The sequence below is a fragment of the Protopterus annectens genome, chromosome 2.part1 (assembly GCF_019279795.1).
Source record: "Protopterus annectens isolate FY-2018-M chromosome 2.part1, PAN1.0, whole genome shotgun sequence".
Taxonomy (NCBI): Eukaryota; Metazoa; Chordata; order Ceratodontiformes; family Protopteridae; genus Protopterus; species Protopterus annectens.
In genome coordinates, this window is record NC_056729.1 from 1,741,904,232 (window position 1) to 1,741,930,624 (window position 26,393).

At 40.7% G+C, this 26,393-nt stretch overlaps 1 protein-coding gene across 1 annotated transcript in view; it reads right to left on the reverse strand.

Annotated features, from left to right (window-relative positions):
• UBE2J2 (ubiquitin conjugating enzyme E2 J2) overlaps window positions 1-26,393 on the reverse strand; it is a 404,416-nt gene that overhangs the window by 370,546 nt on the left and 7,477 nt on the right. The window contains exon 2 of the mRNA XM_044063196.1: window positions 2,843-2,973. Coding sequence (XP_043919131.1) covers window positions 2,843-2,973 — 131 coding nt within the window. The remainder of the gene's footprint in view (window positions 1-2,842; window positions 2,974-26,393) is intronic.

Sequence of the window (26,393 nt, forward strand, 5' to 3'; positions counted from 1 at the left end):
GTAGAGTGGATGAGTTTTTTTTAGAGGCTGTGCTATGGTGGAAGCCTGTATTCAGGTTGAGCAAAGAAGATTCTTTTACATGCTGCAGCTCTAGCTGGTTTGCAGGGAAAGGGAGACAGTTTCCAGGACCAGATCCAGTACCAGTCTATCTGCACTGGAGCTATTAATGCAAGTCCCAAATGAGAGCCAGGCAAAGACAGATAAAGAAATCGGATGACTATCACAAGATAAATAAAAAGATCAGTGCATGAGCTGCGGTGCCATCTCACAAAGCATTTCTCGTAAGTTAGGCGAATTAGTGTCTGACTGAGTGCCAAGAAGGCGGACACTAGAGCACCTAGATACTGAAGAGAAGCAACTTATGTTTGGTGCTCTCAAACTCAAGACTGGCCAAGCTGTGGACAGTGTCAGCAGCAAATCATTTGACAGTACTGTCATCAGCAGAGTTCACAACATCGTGCAACAGGTCCATGGAAAGAGAATGAACAGTGACCGTAGTCACCAGACTACCACACAGACAATGGATTACAGTTCAGGCAGTGAACTACTGCCCATCTTACCAACTCCTACTTCATCAATACCATCCAAACCCTCAAATCAAAACCAACCCGTCTCACTCCACAAAACCATACAACCTCCTTCTCATTTAAGCCTGTCCCTACAGCTTACATATAATCACTACTCAATAAACAAACACTGCCCGCCCATCAGCTGACAACCTACCCCCTACCTTCCAAAAACTAGCTGCAAACTCCATTGTCTAACCAATATCCATAGTTACCAACAGATCGATTCAAGAATCTATAGCCCCTGACATATGGAAAAAATTCTACACCATACCCATACACAAACGTGGGCACTCAACCGATCCCTCCAGTTCAGACATATAGCTATTCTCTCTCTCCTGTCAAAAATACTGGAAAAGTATATACACAAAGAACTACTAGACATCTCCTCCAAGAAAATTTACTAATCCACCAACATGCTTTCGCTCCAACCACAGCACAGTTACTGCTCTATCTTTTATTCAAAACTATTGCCAAAGCTTGGGACAATGGACTCTCCTCTTGCCTATTCCTACTTCTCAAAAGCCTTCAACACCGTCTCGCACAACAAACTTCTATCTAAACTTACTGACCTCAAGCTCTCTAACAAAGCTATTTCCTGATTCTCCAGCTCTCTCTCCAATCGGTTTTAGTCTGTTAGATGGCATACTGCACTCTCCCCCTTCCTCCCAACCCAAGCAGGGGTCCCTCAAGGCTCCATCCTCGGTCCCTTACTTTTAAAATCTTCACTACTAACCGCTACACTTCAACTCCTCACTCCATATTAATACAATACGGTGATGAACTCTACTATCATCTCCTCCTCTGACAATCTCTCCCAGCTTCCCAGCTTCTCACCCAGGAATCCTTCACATCAGTCAAAAAATGGCTATCTAGCAAACAATTACTACCGAATCCAAATAAATCCAAGCTCCTCCTATTCCTTCCTAAATCCCTCTCTCATACTAAGAATACTTTCACCATTACCTCCCTCAGTAATATAATTATCAAAGTTCAGCCCTACGCTAAACTTCTAGGAGTTACAATCAACGATCAATTAAAATATGATGTCCATATACAACAAGACTTAAAAACAAAAAAAAAACACCAAAAACTAGGTCTACTCTACAGGAACAAAAATTCCTCTCCAATGAGACTAAAGCTTCTCTAGCAAAAGCCTGTCTTCTACCCACTCTACTCTACACTGCCCACATCCTAGCAAATCTTCAAAGCAATCTCTTGACCAAGCTTGAACTCATATACAACAAAATCGCAAGATTTGCAGCTATCCTACCTTATCGCTCTCACCACTGCCAATCTATAAAAAACCTTCAGTGGCTAGAATTCCAACAACTCCTTCTCCTCCTCCTGTAACTGCGCCTAGCTCACTCCCATCATATACAAACCTACCCCCTACCCTGCTCTATCTTCCCTTTTAACCCTGTGCACCCCAAACCGCACCTTCCGAAGTTCTGACCAACATCTCCTGGACATATACAAAAAAAGCACATGGGCAGACAGCTTTACAGCTACTCTGTGGCTCGTTCCTGGAACAAACTGTCTCTGTCCCCAAGAGCGACACCTAGTATTAACTGCTTTAAAAAAAAAAATCCTTAAAACTCTTCCTGCTAAATTCTAGTTCTTGCATATGCTACAACCCAGCCTAAAGACCCTTACCATATACCACTTCAACCAATACACTTAACTACTTACCGTTATACTACTACTCTACTTTTAATGGCTTTTCCCTCCTGCTAAACTCTAAGCCTATGACAAAAGACTAGATTTACATGTGCACGCCTACAGCTAGCCACATAGTTATCTCATACTTGTACCGGTTTTTAATGTGCTGTTTTTCTTCCTCTAAATCAAAATTGTATTTTAACTGTTGCTGTAACATGTACTGTTCTTGTCATATGATGGTATTCTTTGTAACTAGTACAATAAGATTACTGGAGCTTTTCTCCCCGGGTCACTGCTGAAAAAGGGCTTCTGCCTAGTTGGACTAACCTGGTTAACAAATGACAAAATAAATAAGTAAACTAAGATCTGAACCACTTAGGGTACAAGTAATCAGCAGACTTTTACACCAGTTTCTCTGGGGTGTGGTAGCTGCAGACATCAGCAGCACTGAGATTTTGGAACAGGGCAAAAACATCTGAAGAAGATTATCCCACTAGCTAGACCATACCTAGTTATCATTCGGAAATAAGATTTAATTTTGCTGTCACAGCTGTCAACTTTAAAATAATTAGAGCATGCAATAACAGAATCCACTGATCTTGCATTTGTCTTACCATTCAAGGATGTTGGAAGGGAGGGGCTCAGCACAAATGTAAGGCACTGGGTCTTTCTTTATTCGGAGGTAGTCTTGTTTTAGCCTCTGAGTTGCTGTAGTTGGTGCTCTCTTGTTACTGTTGTTGCTCATCTGAAAACAGAACAAAATGAAAACTTTAAGACCACATACAAAATGATGTACTGCTGAAATGAGAATATGGAGATGCAAGATGTGGGTGTCAAGTTTTAAAGAGGATAGAAAACATAGAACACCAAGTAAATGTTCAGCAGCTATACAAGGATCAAACTCTTAAAAGATTTGGAGTTTTGACATACAAGTGGTTTCACTTCTTGGCAACTGGCCCCGATTCACAATCCACCATTTTATGCCCCAAACTTTAACATCTAATCCGCAGCTAAGCAATATTCTGCACAGACATGCAGACCAATATTCGACTGCTATCAATACAAAGATAGTGGCTTATGCAGCACAGACAACACATTTGCTCCAGGTCTATGGTTTGATACCCAGATACATAAACTCATGCACTCATGTGCCACATGACACTGCATTTATAATGTTTTAATAGTAGAATATTATAGATTATTCTCAAGTTATACATTAATATTTATACTAATCTATGTATATTTTGTAATATGACGTCAGTTTTCTCCTATGCGTATATATTTTCTGTTCTTTTATTTGTAGAGCTTTTCTCCCCAGGCTTCTGCCGAAAAAGGATAAAATTATCTAGTTGGACTTTCCCAGCAAACAAATGTCAATAAATAAAAAAAAAATGACAATGTCATGTGTGACGTATGAGTATAATGAACTACTACTGAGCAAGTAACCAGGACATCTCAAGTGGCTGACTTCAACAATTTCTGAAATGTGCTACAAGGTACTTCTTTTAAGCTGAATTTCAGTGCCCTTATATGTAATCGGGACAAAACGGCACTACATCCAACAGCATGACTTAACACTTATAAAAATTCATTTTAAATGCAGCTGCAAAAATCAAAAACACTGACTTTACATTTAATTAGCCAATATTTCTGACTTACACAAGTGACTGCTTAGAAAATAGAGATGGATTGCTTCTGAGAGATCACAGCATTGTGGAAAACGCTCACAGACATACACACCACCGGCTGCACAATGACAACCCAAGTGAGCTAAATCAATGCACACACCACCTGCTGCACAATGACAACCCAAGTGACCTACATCAATGCACAAACCACCTGCTGCACAATGACACCCCAAGTGAGCTAAATCAATGCACACACCACCTGCTGCACAATGACAACCCAAGTGACCTACATCAATGCACACACCACCTACTGCACAATGACAATCCAAGTGAGCTAAATCAATGCACACACCACCTGCTGCACAATGACAACCCAAGTGAGCTAAATCAATGCACACAACACCTGCTGCACAATGATAACCCAAATGAGCTAAATCAATGCACACACCACCTGCTGCACAATAACCCAAATGAGCTAAATCAATACACACACCACCTGCTGCACAATGACAACCCAAGTGACCTACATCAATGCACAAACCACCTGCTGCACAATGACAACCCAAGTAAGCTACATCAATGCACACAACACCTGCTGCAAAATGATAACCCAAATGAGCTAAATCAATGCACACACCACCTGCTGCACAATGACAATCCAAATGAGCTAAATCATTGCACACAGAAAACTGATGCACCACCTAGAGAACAACTATTTTATGACAAAGAAGAAAATCTGCAAAACACTGGTGATGCACTCAGCACATAACTCTGCATGTTTGAAACAATGCCAAGCATGATTCACTTGAAGAATTCTCATCATCGTTTTTTTTTTCCTAACCTTCTAAGACTGGCCTAGCTTCACTGTACCCACTATTTAAGCTTAGTCTGACCTTTCTAGGTATCTCTTACCTAACTTGCTTGGAATTTTTAAGACACTGAGTCAGACAGCCAGCAGCCAGACCCCTCTCTGTCCTTGTGCCTGTGGTGTAGCCCCCCCCCCGACTCCTCTTTCGGAGTCACCAATAACTACTACTTTTTCTAACTTCACCTGTATTCTGCTCTCTGCCCACTAGGCAGCATTGTTTGCCAGCTTTGATGCTATAGCCTTTCCTCCAGTTCACCACATTTAATTGTACTAATTCCCTACCTGATTTTTCTTTTCTTGTTTTACTTCTTGCTTAGCTGCTAAACTGGTATCTCACTCCCTCTAGTATCTCCTCTCCATCCCACTAGTAACTCTTCTCCATCCTCTTAGCCTTTCTTTTTCCTTCTTCTTCCACTCTATCCCCATATTTTTCATCTCCTCTCCTTTTGCCTTTGTCTCTTGAACTGCTTAAGCCACTTATACTTACCTGTGACTACTGCTTTTGCCTCTGGATTTTCCTCCTCATCACTGATTGACTCCAGGAAATCTTTTACTTACCTGCTCCAACCCACTCCGTTCGCCCTTTGGGCTCACTCCGCTCCCCTACCCTACCCCCAATTCCCACCCACCCCCACTGGTCCTAACTATATACTTCTATTACCACACCCGCTTCCTATTCTTCCCCCTATCACAATCTCCTGCCACTTTACAACCACACCCGCACCTCTACTACTTCCTACTTTATCTCAGGTTTAGCTCCACCCCCTTCCACACCCTACCTTGTACCACTATATAGCATAGCTGTATCTCTACAACCTCCTTTTACTTTTATTAACTCAAATCTCCCTCCAATCTACCACACTTAACACTTACGCCCTTTTCCTCCTTCCCTTATACTTCCATATTACTTTCCACCTTCTTCCCTCATACCTCCATATTCAGTCTTTCCCTCCACTGACCTATACTGCTTCCATTTACAACCTAATGGACCCAACACGCAAATCAGTTTATACATAACTTTTTCTCCTAACTACATCTCTTGCAGCTCTTACTATACCTTATACACTAACCTCCTTTGAACATTTCTCTTTTCTAGAACACTTTCCCAACCAACAAACTCTCCCTACTTCCCTTAGACGTACACTCCAACATAGTAATATAACCTGTACTTCTACATACCTACTTCCAAAGTACCATAGATCAACCCATATAACCTACTTCCTTGTCAAACAATCCACTCTCAATATCTACAAAATTCTAAAGTGTATTCAATATCCTCAAAATCATCCTCTATTAGCAGGCGATATTCATCCTAACCCAGGTCCCTATACTCATACACTCAACCTCCCAAATAACTCAACACCCATCAGCACTACCTCAAATAGGGTATCAAACTCCTTGCTGATAGCACACCTTAACATCCGTAGCATTAACAATAAAATTACCTACCTTCACGCACTCTTACAAGTGCATTCCTTTGACATTCTCTGCATCACAGAGACATGGTTAAAACCCACTACCCTCAACCAGGAAATCATCCCTCCAGGGTTCAATATCCTAAGAAATGACCGGAAAACCAAAAAAGGTGGTGGAGTAGCCATTTTGTACAAATCAGGACTCCAAGTTAGCACCTTCGACTTGCCCCTACCAACAGCTAATAATGCTGAAACCCTTACTGCCAAGCTTCAAATTAACAACTCCAAATCTATCTATGTTATTTGCATACATCTCCCCCCATGAAATAATATTAATACACTTGAAAACATACTTAATCACCTCTCTACACACCTACCTCAGGAAACCATTGTCCTAGGAGACTTTAATATAGACTGGATTACCTGCTCTTTGCCCAATCCCACCAATCACATAAATCTTCACGGTTTCTCTCACATAATTACCACTCCTACCAGAATCCATAAACCAAGTAATAAAGCAACCACCTTAGACTGGATCCTTCTCAATAGCCATCATAATACTTATAAACCAGGAACCCTTCCAGACGATATTAGTGACCACATGATTACCTATATTATTAAGCAAAAAATTCATTGTCCTAATTATAATAATGTTACAACCTTCCGCTCCAAAAAATTCTTCAATCCTCAGTCCTTCCAAAATGAACTCAAAGCATGTGATTGGTCTCCCATGTTGCACCTTAAACTAGATGAAGCAGTTACCTACTTCAATACAAAATTCCTTCATATCCTCAACTCCCATGCCCCACTTCGTTCCTCCCGCATAAGGACCAAAATTGCCCCCTGGCTTACAAAACAAACTAGGCAAAAGATCCTCCTCAGAAATAAAATTTGGAACAAATGGAGAGCGATCATCTTTACTTCAAACAGTTAAGAAATGCCACCAAGAAAGATATTCTCAGGGACAAAAAAGACCATTACTTTCAACTCCTACAAACCCATAAAGAACAACCACAGAAATTCTGGTCAGGCATTAACAAACTTCTTCAACCAGGTCATTCTAAAACTCCTTCACCTTCCGGATTCAACCAAAATAACTCTGACCAGATTCCAGATGCTTTCAATAAATATTTTACTGAAGCCATTCTAACCCTTGCCAATTCTATACCACCAAGCACCTCTTCACCTCTAAACATCCCTAATACTACAACTCCTACCTTTCACATACAACCTGTCCCTACATCCCAAATTTCCAAACTCCTCCAAAAACTTAAACCCTGCACCCCTTCTGCTGACTGCCTTCCGTCAGAATACCTGCAAATAGCAGCTAAAGCCATTGCCTACCCCATCTCCATCCTTATAAACAGAACAATTTCAGAAAGTAAAATACCATCCATCTGGAAAGTATCCCACATCATCCCCCTACACAAAGGTGGTACATCTACTGAGCTCTCAAATTTTAGGCCTATAGCCTTACTCTCACCAATTGCCAAAATAATGGAGAAATGCATACACAGACAACTACTTGACCACCTTATCCATAATAACATACTTGCCAACTGCCAACATGGCTTTAGACCATTCCATAGCACAACTACCGCTCTACTATCCTTTACTGACTCTATAAACAAAAATCGTAACAACAATACCTTCTCTTCTGCTCTATTTACTGACCTTTCAAAGGCCTTCGACATGGTGAACCACAACTTACTCACTGAAATCCTAAAAGCCCAATCGCTTGACTCACAATCTCTACTATGGTTTAAATCCTATCTTGAAAACATACAGCAGGCAGTCCTTTGGAATAATACCCTTCCTTCTTCCCTCCCTGTGAACATCGGAGTACCTCAAGGCTCCATTTTAGGTCCTCTTCTCTTTTCATTATTTATTAACAATCTACATACCAAAATTCCTCAAGCCACTTGCATTCAATATGCTGATGACTCAACATTAATTTGCTCTGCCAAGTCCATAAACTCTCTCCAATTCCAGACCCAAACAGTATTAAACATTGTTAAAAATTGGTTCATGCAACACTGCCTCCTTCTGAACCCTAAAAAAACAAAACTGCTACTCTTTGCTCCTACTCGTAAGTCACCTCTACCAAATTTCATAATAACCTCCAACAATGGCACAAATATAGTCCCTGACACCACAACCTGTTTACTGGGTGTTACAACTGACAACACCCTTAGCTTTGATGACCGTATTAACTCAACAATAAAAACTGTCAACAAAAAACTAGGCTCCCTCTACAGACTCAAATCCTTTCTTACCCCCCCAGCAAAAATTACTATTGCTCAGACCCACCTATCTTCTACTCTGTTCTGTGCTTCTGCAATTTATACTAATCTGTCTAGAAATAACATTACTAAACTTTCCACCTGTTATAATAATATAGCCAGATTTGCTACCAGTTCCCCCTATAGAACACACCACTGTCACAACCTCAAACAACTGGGATGGCTACAACTGGATAACAAATTACTCTATCAGCAACTTATCACCTAACAAATTACTCTATCAGCAACTTATCACCCAAAAAATACTCTATCACCCTAATAATACCCCAATCCTTTCTAATCTAATCACCCCCTACAAAAATCTCCCTACATTTCGCTCAGCTAACAAATTTCTAGTTTCTTCTGTCAAATCCAGCAACAAAGCAGGGGACTCGCTCTTCTCCAACACAGTGGGAAAAAGCTGGAATCAACTCCCTAGTGAACTTTCCTCTCTTGCTTCCACTCAACTATATAAAAAGCATCTTAAAGAATATCTAAAGAACCGTTGGCTTTGTCCCTGCTCCAACCCTGATTGATTAGACCCAACATACAAGAATTTACACCAGAACCAGGTTCCTATTGTTCTTTCCTTTCTCGCATCTACTCCCACCTGATAAGAATTAACTTTAACCAGCATCTGATAACTCACTGCTCTCTCCCTTATATAACCCTTCCTGACCTCTAAACCTCTTTTCTACTCTCTCAACTCTTCTCTTCTCCACTGCTTTAACAAAAAAAAAAAATACACAATGTTATAAAAAAAAAGTATCTCATCCTCAAATTAAACAATGTGTTTTTAAATAGATGTAATTTTTTACTGCATATTGTAAACTTGCCTCTGCTACTGGTTGGAGCTTTTCTCCCTGGGCCTCTACTGAAAATGGACATATATCCAGAAAGACTAGCCCAGTCAACAAATGTAAATAAATAAATAACTGCGCAGTAACCAAATCCGAGTGACCACTACCTTTCCCTCCAGTTTTTACTGAAACTTATCCCCTAACAAGCTTGGGCAAACACACACCTCCACAGTATCACTTAATAAAACCAAAGCCCAAAATAATCATATGGAGCATCACGTACTGAAAGCAAACAAAAGGGGGAAAATTAGAGGAAAGGGAACTTTCTTGTTAGCACAGCATTACGTTGAACATCCAATTACAGTGGGCACAAAAAACATCACATGAATTTTAGACTGAGACGTCCCTAAAGGGGGAATTACCTTTAGGACAAATCCCAACTGTCTAGGAATAAAACCCTCACGTAAAAACAATAAATGGATACTGTTGAACAGTCATTGAAAAGGATGGCTTAGACATAAAAATGGTGCTTGGTATATAATGGAAAATATATGCAAAATAGACTCAGTGGTCAGCACAAGTATGAAGAGAAACATTTCTGAAATGGTCAACAAACGTAATGACTTCTTTAGGATGGACCTCGAGAGACACAAGTAAGGATAGCTTCCTGACAAGAGCTGGAATATCCACTTACAAACTGTTAAGGCAGCATCTTACTCTCTACACAGAGAAAAACTACTTTAGTCTTACAATATCAAAGACCCCAATTAATAGCAAATATATGAAAAACACACCCATGTGATTAGACTTGTCTGCAAAGAAAACTATAAGCTGGATAAGATAGTCCAAATGCTGCAATATCAACTTCAGTAAAAAAGTACTGCTTCTCTTCCTGAATGAAGTAATCATCACGACAAAATTAATTTTCCAAGAAAAGCAATTTAAAATAAGCTGAATGGAACTAAGATACATGGAGAGGAGGGATTCCAGGGAGTTCCCCAAAAAACAAAATGAAGGTCTCATACGAAAAACACAGTATATATGGAGACAGTGCTGAAGCTGAAAAAATAGCCATTAAAATGTCCCCAAACAAACTATCAAGAGTGGAAGCCTTTTTTTTTTTTTGAATAACTACAGAAAGCAATGTGATACGAGAATTACTGACTCATAACTCCAGTTCTTAGGAGGCCTCAGCATTCTGTGTGCCTTTTAAGGTCTGATATAATGGCTTTTATACAAGGTCCAAACAGCTTTAGTGGCCTCTCTAATGATGGCCAATATCAGAAGAATCACCCAGGATGCTTACTGGAAGACTAAAGAGCTCTCTGCAGATAGGATAAAAGGTCAAAAGGTAACCCTCACCAATCTGCCTTCTTATCTGAAATACCTCCTCAGATCTGGTATCATTAAGGGGACGCTGGGGAAACAGTATCCTCAATACTGCACAAAAGTCATCCGTGAGGGACTTCAATATAGAAATCGATCTCTTCTTGTATGCACCTGTGTGGGTGATATCAATGAACTAGAAACTCTTAAGTGACATGAATCTTACTTTCTTTTTGGGAAAATTAGACAGAAAACTGAGCAGCAAAAAAAAAAAAAAAAAAAAAACTGCTGGATCAGAAGAGATGACTGGCACCAAAACTGTACGAGTGGCAGAAGTGTGTCAACCAAGCAGCATGATGAACCTGAAAGATCTATGAATCAAAACCAGAACCAAAGAGCTCATCACCAGCTATCAAGAACACACTCATTACCACTTACACTAAAAGATGACACCTGCCTAGATAATGATGGTCTGGCACCAACAAATGAGCCAGGATCCCTGCCTGAAGCTTTGGCATTCTACTCCAGAATGACAAGTTGGAGATGACACACACCCTGCCAAAGATACTGAGGACACAGAAGACTCCAGAACTGAATAAAGGGGACATCTGAATATCAGAATGACAACAGATTGTGACAGCCTCAATGAAAGTGGCATCCAAATGAGACTGCCATTGAGGAAAGGAAAACTGCCTCCACCAACTTCTTGCAATTGGAAGAATAAAGTTTGTGATCTTCACAGACATTCTGCTGACTCATTCCTGACTTGAGATGCACATCATAAAAACCTTTCAAGAAAGACACCTCTCGAAGTAGTGCAAACACATTTTCTCATTTGGAATGGGAAGATGTTGAAGAAGGCTCTGCTAAAAATGAACCAGACAGCTCTCCTGAGGCAGAGAAAGACTGTTCACTACGAAGCCCCCCACCCACCAATCTTAGTAATATAGCTAACCCTGCCCCTGCTCCCAACCCTAACCTTACACCTTATCTTTAAAAAGAATTTTAAATAACACTGTCACTATACAGTCGAATTTGAGGTTACTGTTTTGGTGTGAAGACAGAAAGGAAATAGTTTCTGTATGTTCGATCTTTTGTATAGTCGATATAATGTATGTTCGACCTTCTTAATGCAGCTATTTTATATTCAGCCATATGTAATATAATCACACACACATTACATATAATATATGCATACAAACAAACATATATAAAGTGGAAGTAGGACATGCCAGACGGTAGCAGTTCAGATGAAAGACAATGGCCAAACATTCAATTCTGAATGAAGAGTGCAAGCTTTCCTGAGCTCTAGATTAAAAGAAAACACTGCAGTGTTGTCAATGATAAAAGCAGTCCTCATGATTACTTTCCATAAACAACTGAAAACAAACAGTCTTGTTGTGGAGTTTCTTTTAAGCTAGAGCTCAGGAAGCTTATGCTCTTCATTCAGAGCTGAATGTTTACTCGCTGTCTTTCATCTGAACTGCCACCATTTGGTATATCCTACCACCACTTTTACGTTTGTCACACTACCACAGTAACCCGTCAGATTTGGATTGCCAAGTCCCAAGGCTTCCACATTTCAAGAAACTATTTCATGTTTGCACACAGACACGTGTGTATATATTTTTTTATATACATATATGCGTACATATGTTAAAACACTGTGCAGAGTGCGTACACAATGTCTCTTTTTTATATATATATATATATATATATATATATATATATATATATATATATAAATCTATATATGTGTGTGTGTGTGTGCGCGCATATATATATCTATTATACATGTACACATGTATATAGCTACACATATCTACGTATATCTTTATAACTATACCTAATACATTATGTACAGATACATCTACAAGGATATCTGCACATTACATACGTACCTATATGTACAGAGACACAAACACACAGAATATATAAAATACTATGAATGAGTGAAGACTGAAAAGATTGCACAGAATAAAAAAAACTAGTTTGAAACTTTTCAACATATAATCGTTTATGATAACACAAAACATTCCTTAAAAGACACACTTACTTGCAAATAACCCCCATCAAAAAACACAAGAAACTGAAAATGCAAACAAAATTATTTTACATGGGGGATGGACAACTGTCCCAAAACCACCCTTTTACTTAAAATAAGCCAACTCCATGAAAACACAACCTTCTTAAAAGGACAAGCTGACCAAAATATTATTAACCAATCCAAACAAAATTTAAATAAACATTCAAATGTTTAACCAAAAGTGCATTCATTTTAACATTCCACCAAAGTGACTGGAGCTACAGATACGTAGAATCAAACACACACAACGCAACACACAACACAACAAACAACACAAAATAAGCTGGAAGGCACATATTACAACTAACTAAAATAGTCTGTATAAAGAGCATTACCCTGCTATGCAGTTAGAAAGGGATACTCACTGAGTAACAGACATGCATATATCTCCTTCAAGGCCTTAACAACAAACAGTACATTTTAGACAGACAGTGTACAGTAGGTATATGAATGATGTTAGTAGCCACAGTGGTGCAGCAGTTAAGTGTTGTTGCCTCACAGCAAGAGGTTCTTCAGTTCGATTCTCAGCTGGAGTTCCTTCTGTGCGGAGTCTGCATGTCCTCCCTGTGGCTGAGTGAGGTTTAAAGACATGCAGGTAGAGGCGTATGGGTGCGCTTTCCGTGAAGGTTGGGCATCGGGCTGGCAACTCAGCACCATAAAAATCCACTGCCAATCAATCTGCAGACCGGTGATCTGCTGTGCGGACCCCTAACCGGGAAAAGCCAGAAGACATTGCTTTTTACCATCAGAAGTACGTTACTTAATTAAAGCAGAAAGCATACAAGTTTAGATGTTTTATCCATTTAGAGACATCCGTGTTGCAGCTGCAGGTCCAATATGAACGTAAAGAGTGACTGCATAAAGCTTTTTGGAAGAAGATTGAGGGGAGAACTAGCTTAGTAAGAGCAAGAGATAATTCTGTAACTATAATGCAACAAAACAGAACATGGGAATCAATAAAACTGTTCTCTGTACCTTGAGATCCAGTACGATGACAGTCAACAATGAAGCTTGGGATGTACTCCTAAGTCAAGCATTTGCATGGAAGATAAAGGATAGACTGTATTAATCCAAGTAAAGACACGTACCACTGCAATATTTTCAGAGACAGAATGACAGCTCTTACATAAATGTCGGGTGGCAAAATCTAGATTCTGCTGAAGGAACTTTGTCTGAAGGCTAATAGCACAGCTGAAAGTAAATTAGTGAGGCTCCAATGAGCATGGAAGAGGGCATGTAGTACAAAAATGTTCTAACTAGAGTTATTCTGGTACAATCCATCATAAAACTGGTGGCCTTATAAAGGACAAAAGCCTTTGTTAAAGTAATTGTTTTTGCACTTATGCCACAGTCGAGGACAACACCAAGAAACGTAACAGAGATGAAACTTTTAGGAGGTGAATTTTAAACAAGGTTTTTTGGGGTTTTTTTAGCCAGAGCTGTAGAAAAGACCCTGGGGGCTTGGTTTTAGCACTGCTTCAAATAAGGCCTTAGAATTAGTTAAAGCCTGTTTAGAGGCAGCACTTCACTTTGGAAATATTTGTATCACTGAAAATCACTATCCAATCAACTGCATACAGAGGAGCCAAGCAGAAAACAACTATCATTATGACAACGTGGAAGAGGATGGCAGGCAAGAAAAGAACCCTGCATTAGAGAGAGAAATTGGGTGACAAATTAGAACCAACTCAATAACCTGGGCCCTGCCCTGCAGACAGCTATAAAGCAATTTTAACGTTTGTTCAGACAGTCCACCCTGACAAACTGGACTAACTCAAACACCTTGGTCAGGTAACGAAACTGTGCACTTATGGAGTGACCTGTACCAAGCTCATCATGAAGGAAGTTTGGAAAACTAAATTAAACAAAGCAGTTCTGGTGCACTCATGGGAAAATACATCTAATACAACTGTAGAGGATATTAGCTTTGAGCAACCTCTACACTAGATTAAAAGGATACCATAAAAAGCTGCATGTCTGAAGAAAGCAGTCTTCAGCTAGGAAGATGAGTGTACTCTCGAACAGATGAAAGTTGCAGCTTTAGCAAAGCAGCAGCAACACTGATTTGCAAGGTCAGCAGTAGAGGTCTGAGGAGATGGATTGAAGGAATTGTCCTACCAGGACTGACTGTGCCGGATACAATATGACAAAACATTTCTGGACTGGTCTGAGAGAGAGACTACTCCTAGTGGAAGCAGGCTCTTCTTGCCTTTATGTAACGACTGCAGTAAATGTGGCATCATGATGCATTCATGGTACTAAGGAACAGTACCATTGATTCCCACCTTTTGGCTTCCCTGGAAACTTTAGACTCTTCCTCTCCCAGTAAAAATGTTCCCCCTGCTTTGTCTCATTGCCCCATTTCACTTTCAGTTTGTCTTATCAAAGGAAGGTATATGGATTTCAGACCTCTGAACTGTCCCAATTTGAGGAACGTTCCTATTTACAGGCCCGATTTAGGATGTCCATATTTTTGGAAGCATGTCCCCATTTTCAGGCTCCTTTCTGAATCCCACTCATCACATGTGATTTTAAAAGCTGTCTAGTACACACCAACACATGCCCAACATAGTACTGTCAGCAATAATTTAAAGATAACATGACATATCTTACATCTCCCTTTTTCAATAAATAAATAAAAAACAACCTGGTGTGGCAGAACTTAATATGTTTCATTAGAAGTTTACAAATTTTACACTCTCTCTTTTATATTGTGCTTATATTTATCCATAATTTTTGTCACACACTTTTATTTGAACATGTGTTATTGAGTAGTTTCCCACATTTCTTTGGGAAGTGGGAAGATGTGTATTACCTGGTATTCAACTTTGATGCTAATTAGATGACCAGATATGTAGATGGATTTTTCAAGGGCCCCTGTTCCTATTTTCAATATCTGAAGGTTATGAGGGACAATGCATTTATATTGTTTCACCTAAACAATGGTTACACAGTGCAGAAGTGGCATTAAGAACTATACAGCAGCATAGAGGTTGACAGACTACAACTGTCACCAGGTGACTCATTCCAGTTTTAAGTTTGAAAGATGACACACTTAACTGCTAGGCTATTCCTCCTATTTTTGTTTACTTTTCAGCATGTTAAGCAAGCAAAATAATATTACAGAACGAAAGCTGGCAATGGAGTGTAGAAGTCTAGGAAGTTATCAAAAGAAAGGACGAATGCAGACAGAAGTGTAATATAGAAAAAATGGACCAGGTTAAGAAGAAATACTGACTTGCTAACAAAGAGGACAACAAGTCAGTCACAATAGCAAAAAACAAGTCAGAGGCACTCTACTAGCTTTTGGCAAGTGGTTTAGCAGCTGGTAGAAAGGAACTCTAACAGGCTGAAAGGCAAAGACAGAAACATAAAGATGGTCATCAGACACCATTTGCAAAGGATACCAGCAACAACCTGCTCGCCAGTCCACATGTCATGAAAGGCAGTTGGAAATACTTACTGCAGCTTCAGAATGAAGAAAATCCCATAAAAAACTGTGCTGCCCCATACAGCCTATGACAAAAGAGGAAAGACCGTCTAGAAGAATGTCACTAAAGAAAAATGAAGTCAGGGAAAGCAGCAGGCTCAGATGAGGCTAAGGTAGAAAATGATCAAAATGTAGGCAAACTTGGAAAGAAATGACTCCTGAGGGTACTAACAGCATGGAGAGAGAAGACTTACCCCAGATGACCGGAGAATAAGCATTTTAGTGCCAGTATACAGGAACAAACGAGACACTGACAACTGTGGGCAGTACAGATGTATCAAACTCATCACACTGCATGAAAGTGCTAGACAGGGTACTGAATCTTATAAGTATAACAGTAGAAAGTAAGATAGGATAGGAGTTGTTTGGATTCAGATCAGGATGCAACACAACTGACCCAATGTTAGCAGTGAAACTGATGGTAGAGATGAGGAAAAAGTCCAAATAGGCATTCCTAGACTTGAAGGAGCCATAAAGAAAGTTTCTAAAAAAGTTGATTTGGGCAGTCCTGTGATGGTTTGAAGCCCATTAAAAACTGGTAGACTTAGTGCAAGCTATGTACAAAGACCCAATGGCAAGCATGAATAGTGCTCGGACTCAGAGGGGCTCCCACTAGGAGCAGGTGTACATAAGAGTTCAGCTCTGAGCCCACTGCTGTGCGCACTGGTGGTGCACATTAGTTAACAAGTCAGAGGGGGAAGGATCAACAAAGTCACTTATGTAGATCTCAGTGGAGCCAGTTTTTCTGGGGTTGAGGAGTTGGAACAGTGGTAAAGGGGTTTACTTCAAACACAAGCTACAGGTTGATTCTTACCTTTGGGTTGAGAAATTTGTCTAGGCTTAAAATTGCTCACAAAGGCAGGCAGCTTCATAGGATAGTACTAAGTTATGTGACATTACAAGCAGACTAAGCAAGAAATTCAGCAAAGGATAGGGGAAAGGAATGTAAAACTTAAGGAACATGGGAGGAAAGCGAGTACAGGCAAGACAATTATCATGGCAGAAAATGGGGGAATCAGAAGAAGCTGAAATGTGAGACTGAAGGGAAGATAATGGATCAGGTTAACAGCGTCAAGTACCTGGGAAGGGTGACAGCGTCAAGTACCTGGGAGGGGTGAATGAGGAAAAGCAAGTCTAAATGAGAAGGTTAAAGCCAGAAATAGACAACCGGCACACAATATTGGGGTGTAGTGCATGACAGAAAAATGCCAAAGTAGCTGAAAAGTAAGGTGCACAAAACAGTGGTGTGACCAAGAAACCTGGTGCATGACAGAAAAATGCCAAACTAGCTGAAAAGTAAGGTGCACAAAACAGTGGTGTGACCAAGAAACCCGGGGAGTGAGAGCAGAGCAGTTGAGGAAGCTAGAAGAAATGGAGCTGAAGTGCTTGAGGCAGGTGATAAATCCTAAATCCTACGAAATTATGTCAGAGCATGTGCCAAAGTAGCTCCTACTTTACACAACATCAAACAGAACACATTATGGTGCTTCAGGCACATATGCAGGAAAGCAGAAGATGATTTAGTGAAGAGGATTAGGTGAGACAGGAAGAAGGCAGAAGGAAATGAGGACATCCCGGATTGCATGAATAAAGATCGGCAGCAGTCAGGCAGGACTCTCGAAGTAGACAGGACAGTGGCACTAAAGAGAATGGCGATAGGTCATGAAAAATCTCAACCCCTATTCAGAGGAAAAAGGAGATGACAATGACGACTTGGTAACTGTGGCATAGCACTGATGGATCAGTTTCAAGCATGGCACAGCTCTGAAGAAAACACCACAGAAAGAACCAACAATTATGCAATGCATAGCATAAAACAGGCAAAATTATACAAGATAAAATTACACATTAAAGAAATATATAGGTTCACAGGTTGCTAGGCTAATGGCCCTGGGGCCTTTACAAGCTTAGCTGTATAAAAAAAAACTATGTAACCTAACTGACCATAGCTAGATGGTCATTATTAGAGTGATTCTATAATTAGCACTGACCACACTTGTCCATGAGGGACATAGGTGCCACTCCTGGGGTGAATTTGCAGTCACCTATCCAACTGTCAAGGTTGCAAGTAAATAGGGTCATTGAGGAGTTGCACTTCACATGAAGTGGGAGCTTACCGCAGGGAAGTGGCAATCTCTGGGAGATGCATCTGTCTCTCACATGTTTTGTAATGTCACAGGCTAGGTTGAGATCCTTGGAACAAGCGACTCTTGTTCCATTTGACTTGGGGATGTGCAGCATTTCCATTAGGGCAGAGTCACAGACTGCTCTGTAGGCCAGACACAGGTCACCTCTCAGCAACTTGTATGACACAGAGTACAGTGACAGGGCTTTCAGATTTTAATGCAAGTCACATTTTGGAGGCCATAGATTCTCTTGGTTAGAAACCTATGTGGTCTCCCCAGTAGCTGCAGGTGTCTGGTGAGATGCATTTAAAAGGGAGCACTGTACTTAATTAGTGGTCTGATAAGGGTTGAGTACAGAGGAGTTATAACATACTTAGTCTTGGATGCAATGCCCTTATTTATGAGATGCACAATGTAGAAGGCTTTCCTTACCACTATGGACACATGGTTATCAAACTTTAGATTATACTATCAACCTGTGTTGCCAAGTCCCGCACCAATGGGTTTGAGCTTAGAGGGATGATATCTATATCATAATTAGCAGGGGCTACTTCTTTGCCAAAGGGAATAATGAGGTATTTTTTTGTGTTTGGTTTTAGTCCCATGACTTTGGCACCAATCATTTGTCTGTGTCAGCCCTTTCTGTAATACATTTACATCGTTGGGGGACTCAATGACTATACCCAGTTTGCAAACATCTGCAAACTTGGTAAGCCTGGACCAAACAGTGGAGGGCCCAGCACAGATCCTTGTTGTACCCCACTGGTAACAGGTCTACTGGTGGAGGTGGAATCCCCAACTCTGACAGTGTGTGTTCTGTCGGTGAGCCATTTGGCTACCCATCTAGTGATGTATGGGTTAATCCCCAGCTGGGAGAGTTTCTCAATGATCCCTACGTGAAGGACTGTATCAAAAGCCTTGGCTAAAGCAAGACAAGCGGTAGTACACATTAATAAAACTGATTATCAGATTACATTCTGAGGAATGAAAAGTTAACAGCAATGGAGGAAGAAGAAAGGATGAGAACGAGGACTAGACTAAAATGAAAGGGATTACACACGAAGTAAGAGAAGTATTCAGAATTAATAACTGCAGCAATGGAAATAAATACAAAGGAGAAGGAACTGCAGCGATCTGAACAGAAGTATTCAGAATTAATAACTGCAGTAATGGAAATAAACTAAGGAGAAGGAACTGCAGCGATCTGAACAGAAGTATTCAGAATTAATAACTGCAGTAATGGAAATAAACTAAGGAGAAGGAACTGCAGCGATCTGAACAGAAGTATTCAGAATTAATAACTGCAGCAATGGAAATAAATACAAAGGAGAAGGAACTGCAGCGATCTGAACAAACAAAAATGAGATGGAGAATTGTAAAATAAGGAGTCTTACGTTTATCACATCACAAACAGGAAAGTAATGGCACTGGCCTTTCAGATGTTTCTGAAGAGATTTTCTGAAAATGAGATTCTTACTCACAGACACAGATGCATACAAACCTTTCTTCCCATCCTTCCATACTTTGTATAACAAATCACTCTGTAATCTCAATGTTTGGAGTAGTAGTAGCGAAATTTTACTCCGTTTCTTCCCCTACAACCCTAGCTACATTTCACCATTGGTGTACTCAAAGTCTACTATACCTTTATAAAATCTAACTGTCTTACCGGATGGTCAGCTAACTCTGGAAGCAGGGGGCACCAAGGTTAGCCTGCCATTAGGTAGAAAGCAGTCATCTCCCCAACAATAAAAGGCAGTTGGGTCTTCATCGACAACCCCCTCCCCATTTTAACATGGGGTCAGTGTATCACATCAACATTAGTCAATGTGACCCAACTCACAGACAGCCAATATTTACACAGTGTCTAATTCTCCTAGAAAAGGCAAGTTATACTAGTATTTCGCAGTGTGTGCTATCTCTGCCTTACATGTTATATACATACACATGTATCTGTCTATATTATAACAATGAACGATCAGATGATCGAACGTTGTTATATCGACCCCTAAATGTCGAAAATCCAAAACCGCGAACAACCAGAACAGTGATTTTTTTTCCCCAGGGAATAAAATCGCTGTTCCCAAAAAAAAAAAAAAACACTAAATAAAGTGGGGGGCTTCGCTCCCAAAACCCCCCATGTGGGGGGCTGTGCCCCCCCCTACTTAAATATACCAACTCAGAGATTGCACTACAGTGGAGGAAATGACACAACCCGGCCGGCCCAGTGATTTCTTTCATAGGTAGGTACTAGGCTATCGGCCCTAGGGCCCATACAAGCCTAGCCAAAAAATGTACCCTGGCTTTCGCCACCCAAGAAAATTATTTTCCTGTGCCCCTGTCGAGCAGAGCCACAGAAGTGATCCCCGGGGTGAATTTCCCATTTCCCACCCAATCATCAAGATTTTTCTTGAAGAGTGCTAATGAGGAGCTCTGTTTGACATAGATAGGTAGTCTGTTCCAGAGTATGGGAAGTCTCTGGGACAGGAATCTATCCCTCCAGCATGTTCTGTTTATTGTGGTGACAAGGTTAAGGTCCCTAGAGCGTGTAGCTCGGAGGGATTGGGATTTCTTTAAGTGGAGCATGTCCAACAGCTCTGGGTTTGACATAGCTTTGTATGTTAGGCAGAGATCGCCCCTGAGTAGGCGATATGCAATGGAGTAAAGCTGCAGCTTTTTGAGACAGTCTGCATAGGGCATCTGTTTGAGGCCAGTAATCCTCTTTGTGAGGTATTTCTGTGGTCTTTCCAGTTGTTGTAGATGTCTTGTGAGGTACATACCAAAAGGGGCGTTGTACTCTATAATGGGTCTAATGAGTGATGAGTAGAGGGGAACAATGACCTCTTTTTTTCTGGATGAGAATCCTTTTGTGATGAGATGAGCCACGTAGAAGGATTTCCTGACCACTGTGGCGATGTGATTATCAAAAGGAGAGACTACTGTCCACCTGTGTCCCAAGGTCTCTTATCACATTTTCGGCATTAAGTAGACTACCAGCTATCTGGTAGTTCATGGATACAGAGTTTTTACCAAAGGGATGACAATACACTTTTTGGCATTGAGCTTCAGGCCATGGCTTTGACACCAGGTATCTGTCTCAGTGAGGCCCTTTTGTAGTTTTTGTCCACATCGTTAGGAGTTTCGATTATGGCTCCTAGTTTGCAGTTATCTGCGAACTTTGTTAGCCAAAGACCTTCTGTGTTGGCCTGCACTTCAGAGAAGTAGATACCAAACAGGAGAGGACCCAGGACTGAACCCTGTGGTACTCCACTTGTCACTGGTCTGATGTCAGATTTGGAATCCGCTACTTTCACAGTGTGGGTTCTGTCCGTGAGGCAGTTGGCAACCCATCTTGTGACATAGGGATTTATACCTAGTTTAGTGAGCTTATCTATAATTCCAGAGTGGGGGATGGTGTCGAAAGCCTTGGCGAGATCTAGATAAGATGTGTGAACCATTTTACCCTCATCTATGGCTTTGGTGACTGCTTCAAAGAAGTCAATCAGGTTTAGGAGACATGATCTGCCTTTTACAAATCCAAACTGAGTAGGGTCCAGAGTTTGGAGATTACCAATGTCTTTGTTTATGAGTTCCATGATGATACGTTCCATGGCCTTGCAGACCAGGCTCGTCAGGCTAATGGGGCGGTAGTTCCCGGGGTCCGTCGTGGCTCCCCCTTTGTGGAGTGGGATAACTGTCGCAGTGCGCCATTCAAAGGGTACAAAGCCTGAGGTGAGGCTATGATTGAACATGGTGCTTAGGTAGGGTGCCAGTTCATTCTGTAGTTCGTGTAGAAAGCAGCCTGGGATATTGTCAGGTCCCATGGATGCTGTGTTCTTGGCTTTGGAGTGTGTGTTTTTTACCTGTGCAGCCGTGATTATAGGAACTTTGCATTCTTCTGGTATAGAGATGGGCCCTCTAGGGGGTGAGAGGGGGGTAAAGTTAGCACTGAACCTATCTGCTAGGATGTTGGCAATATCAGTTGGTTCTCTATATTTAGTGCCGTTATGCTGTGACTCAGAGCAGATCTGAGTATTCCCATTTAGATTCTTGACATAGCTATAGAATGCTTTGTGGTGGTCTTTAGAGAGTCAGTGGCAATTTTGTTTTCGTAACTAGCTTTGGAGGATTTTATGAGGGATCTCAGCTTCTTACTGAGGTTGACCAGGGAGTTCCTCCAGTCATGGGATTTTACTCTTTTTTGCAACAGTTTCTTTCTTCTGTTGTAGAGTTTGTTTATGGCAGAGGACCACCAGATTGGCTTCCTTTTTTTGGAGGATAACATCTTGGTTCTATTAGGGATAGCATGATCCATGCACTCGTGTAAGTGCTTATAAAGTGCATTTGTGTAGGATTTGGCAGTCATACCTCTATTGTCCGTCTGCATGGGTGTCATGAAGTTTGCCACTTCTGTCTTAAGAAGTGTGAAGTTGGCTTTTGAGAAGTTTTTTACGATGGTTTCCCTAATTGGGGCTGGGGGTGGGATGTGGATGTCTAGGCTGATTAGCTTGTGGTCGGATTTGACCAACAAGGAATTGACCTCTGGTGTGGAACACCGGTTTCCCATGTTGGTAATGACCAGGTCTAGGATATTGCTGCCCCTGGTGGGGGTGTCAATAAGTTGATCCAAGGCGTTGGAATTTATGAATTCTAGAAAACGTTGAGCAAGAGAGTTGGTACATGAGTAGTTTTCCCAGTTAATGGTGGGGTAGTTGAAATCGCCCATTATTAGGGTGTTGGGTTGTACGCTAATACTTTCCAGTGTATCAAGAAATGAGGAGTGTGAATCCTGGGGCATGGTGGGGGGTCTGTAGCAAGCTACAATTTGGATTGCGGTCTTGCCCAGAGTTAGTTGCACTTGGATAATCTCGGAGGCATTATGCTGTGCAACTAGCCTGGAGGTGTGGATATCCTTAATGAATATGGACACGCCTCCGCCTTTAGTGCTTCTTTCCCTGGGAAAGGATTCGCTATTCTGGCCGTTCGCAATTTTGACGGTTCGACATGTGTTCGCTCTAACAGCATTCAATCATCTGATCGTTCGCTATTCTAAAGTAGACCCTATCTATCTATATATATATATGTATGTATACACACGTGTGTGTGTGTGTGTGTGTATAATGTTTGCTTTCTTTTTGTATTAACCAAACATAGAAACCTCTTATTTTTGGTTAGAGCACCTACAACAGAACATAACAGGGCTGTGTTCCAGATTACTCCATTTCTCAGTACACACTTCCTTCTCCTTTCCTGTCATTTACAAGGACCCCTATGTCTCAACAGTGACTGAACAACTTATTTCTCTCTCCAGGTTGCACTCCCTCTCAGTTCACTTGTTCCTCGTTTACAGACATCCTGCTTCCCAGAATCTTCCTTTATTTGAAGTCTCTTCCTTAAACTGACAGAAATGGGTTCAGAACTCAAGAGAAGTCCCTCTAATACCCTACTGAAATACTCATTTTTAAAATTCTTCCTCACAACACTCACTGCTGCTTAAATTTCTCCACATCTTGCACTTTGTTTTAACTTAACAGAAAGTTCAGAATTCAGTTCAAGTGGCACATTTTCCACACTTCAGAAGAATACACCCCTTCACTGTATTCACTTCAAGTTCTGGCAGTTACTTCAACTTCCGTTTTAGGTAAGTCCCAATCTCTGCTGGTTCTGTTCTTGAAGACTATTCTGACATCTCTTAACTAATGCAGACTCTTCCCTCTTTGAATCTGGAGTCAATTTTTTTTTGTATGGTACAGCTTTCTCGGACTATGTCTTGGTGTTTGTTAGATTCACGTTTCCTAATGAATACAGAGTGGTGGCTCCACCCCCTTTGTCTGGATGAGGCAGTGACATCTGTAGGCTTATTCGAGTGCTAGTTCCACTTCACACTGATACAGCTATGTAGCAAAAGCACCACCTTATCATTGTCTGCACACCCGTAAAAAGTTGTGAAAATCTTTCCTCATTTCCATGTAATACACTGAACTGGTAAAAAAGCAGTAACTGGATGGGACATCTTTTATCTTACATTTGTTTACTGGTACTGATCTTCACATTTTCAGCACAATACAGAAAAAACACTTATGCAATTCTGAGTAACTGGATACTGTCCCTTAATACTATGAATGCATATACCATTTTACTGCTATGGTTTGTTTTTCAAACACCTTTATTGAATTATCACTTATGACAGACAAATTTATATTCATATAAAAGTAATCAAACTATATTAACGTAAACATTACACTTCACATATATTGCTATGTATCATATAACCTAAGCAATATTACATACATTATTCTATTCCTGCTTTCTTTTTAAAGAAGCAGCATCTTCATTAAACCATCACTTACTACATAAACAATCATACTTTTTTTTGGTGCTTTAAGTTCTCTACCATCAATTACGACAATGTTCTTAATTAACCTTGCAACCATTTTAATAAGTGTTTTAACAAATTCTAGAAGCATAACATCAATAGCAGCTTACTTTTCAGATGTTAGTCTGTATGGGTCTAACTGAGGTGCTACAATTAGTGCAACATTTAACTGTAAGTGCCCTTATCCCCCCAGAATTTAAAACACAGCAAGTCTACAGCTATTTGTTTTGTTTGTTACTCCATTCACATTGGTTTTAGTACAACTAGACTGAGTCATACATGGTTTTAATGCAAAACAGTCCTACTACTACCAAGTACAACTTTTAGAACCTTTAGGGCAAGTTAACACATCCACTTTCCTTAAATTACAAGGTAAAGACTTTTTTTAATTTGTCAAATGCTCTCATTTCTACCACCTTTCTCTTAACTATAACAATTTTCTAAAACTAAAACACTGCATATATGTAGCCTTACAATCCTGCCAACAGAAAATGTCCAGCTATAAACAAAAAAAAAAACATTTCAGCTTGTCTGTAACGCCATCTCTGGAAATACAGCCTTTCTAGAAAATTATAATTATGTAACCAGTGCCCTCAACTGTCCATGAAGGCTCACAGTTCTCCTGTTGCTGGGCTCATGAGATCATAGACAGTCAGCTCAATCTCATCCTCCTCATAGGCATAAATCTCACTTCTCAAGCTACATGCCTGGAGGTCCGCGTCACAAGCAAATTAATGACAGCAATGTTCTTGGGGTATCCATTGACTCAGCAATCGCAACTATTACTTTGGCTGAGGCCACAATGATTCATAGCAATTGCTCTATCATGGTTATCTTTGCAAACAAATCCTCCCACAGGTATGCCATCCCAAAAATACCCCCCCCCCCAGCACACCAAACAACAATTACACTCATTCTGGCAGTGACAGATCTTGGAACTCTTGTATTAATAACTGGGCCACAATGCCTGCCTCAATTCACCAACGTGCAAGAACAAAACAGTTAAGACCACGATTTTTTTAAAATAACAATAATGCACTTTGTAATACGAAGATAAGAAATGCAGCCTCTTCCAAGCAATACAGCAAAGGATGAACATTTAACTCAGTCTTAATTCTACTGGGATACCAAGTAACTTAGTAAATGCTTTCTGACTGGTCTGTCACCCCATCTTTTTATATTACATTCAACAACTCATTAAATCATGCTTGTTCTCACTAATACTAATAAGAAACAGATGCATCTGCTCCCATGATGTACAGGGAAGAAATCTTGACTATAACCTAAAACAACCCATCTTTGATTAGTGGCACAGGTGCTGAAAGGGACAGAGCAGGTAGGACACGAATGAGGAACTGTTGTCCCCCTCCCCCCCCCCATCCATGGCTTTGGTTGACTGTCTCAAAGTCGACCAAAGTTAACAAACATGACCTTCCCTTGACGAAGGCAAACTGCATGGGATCGAGTGCTTGGAGGTTACCAATGTTCTTGTTAATAAGGTCCATGATAATCCATTCCATGGTCTTGCAGATCAGGGCAGTTAGGCTGATGGATCTACCCTGATCGGTGGACGCTCCACCTTTGTGTAAATGGAGGACAGTGGCTGTCCTCCACTCAGCTGGCACAAAGACAGTACTCAGGTTTTGGTTGAATAGGGTACCTAATGGTGCTGCAAGTTCCTGCCTGAGTTCATGTAGGATGCAGCCTGGGATGTTATCAGGTCCCATGAAGGCTGTATTTTTGCCTCAGAGAGCAGTGATGACCTGAT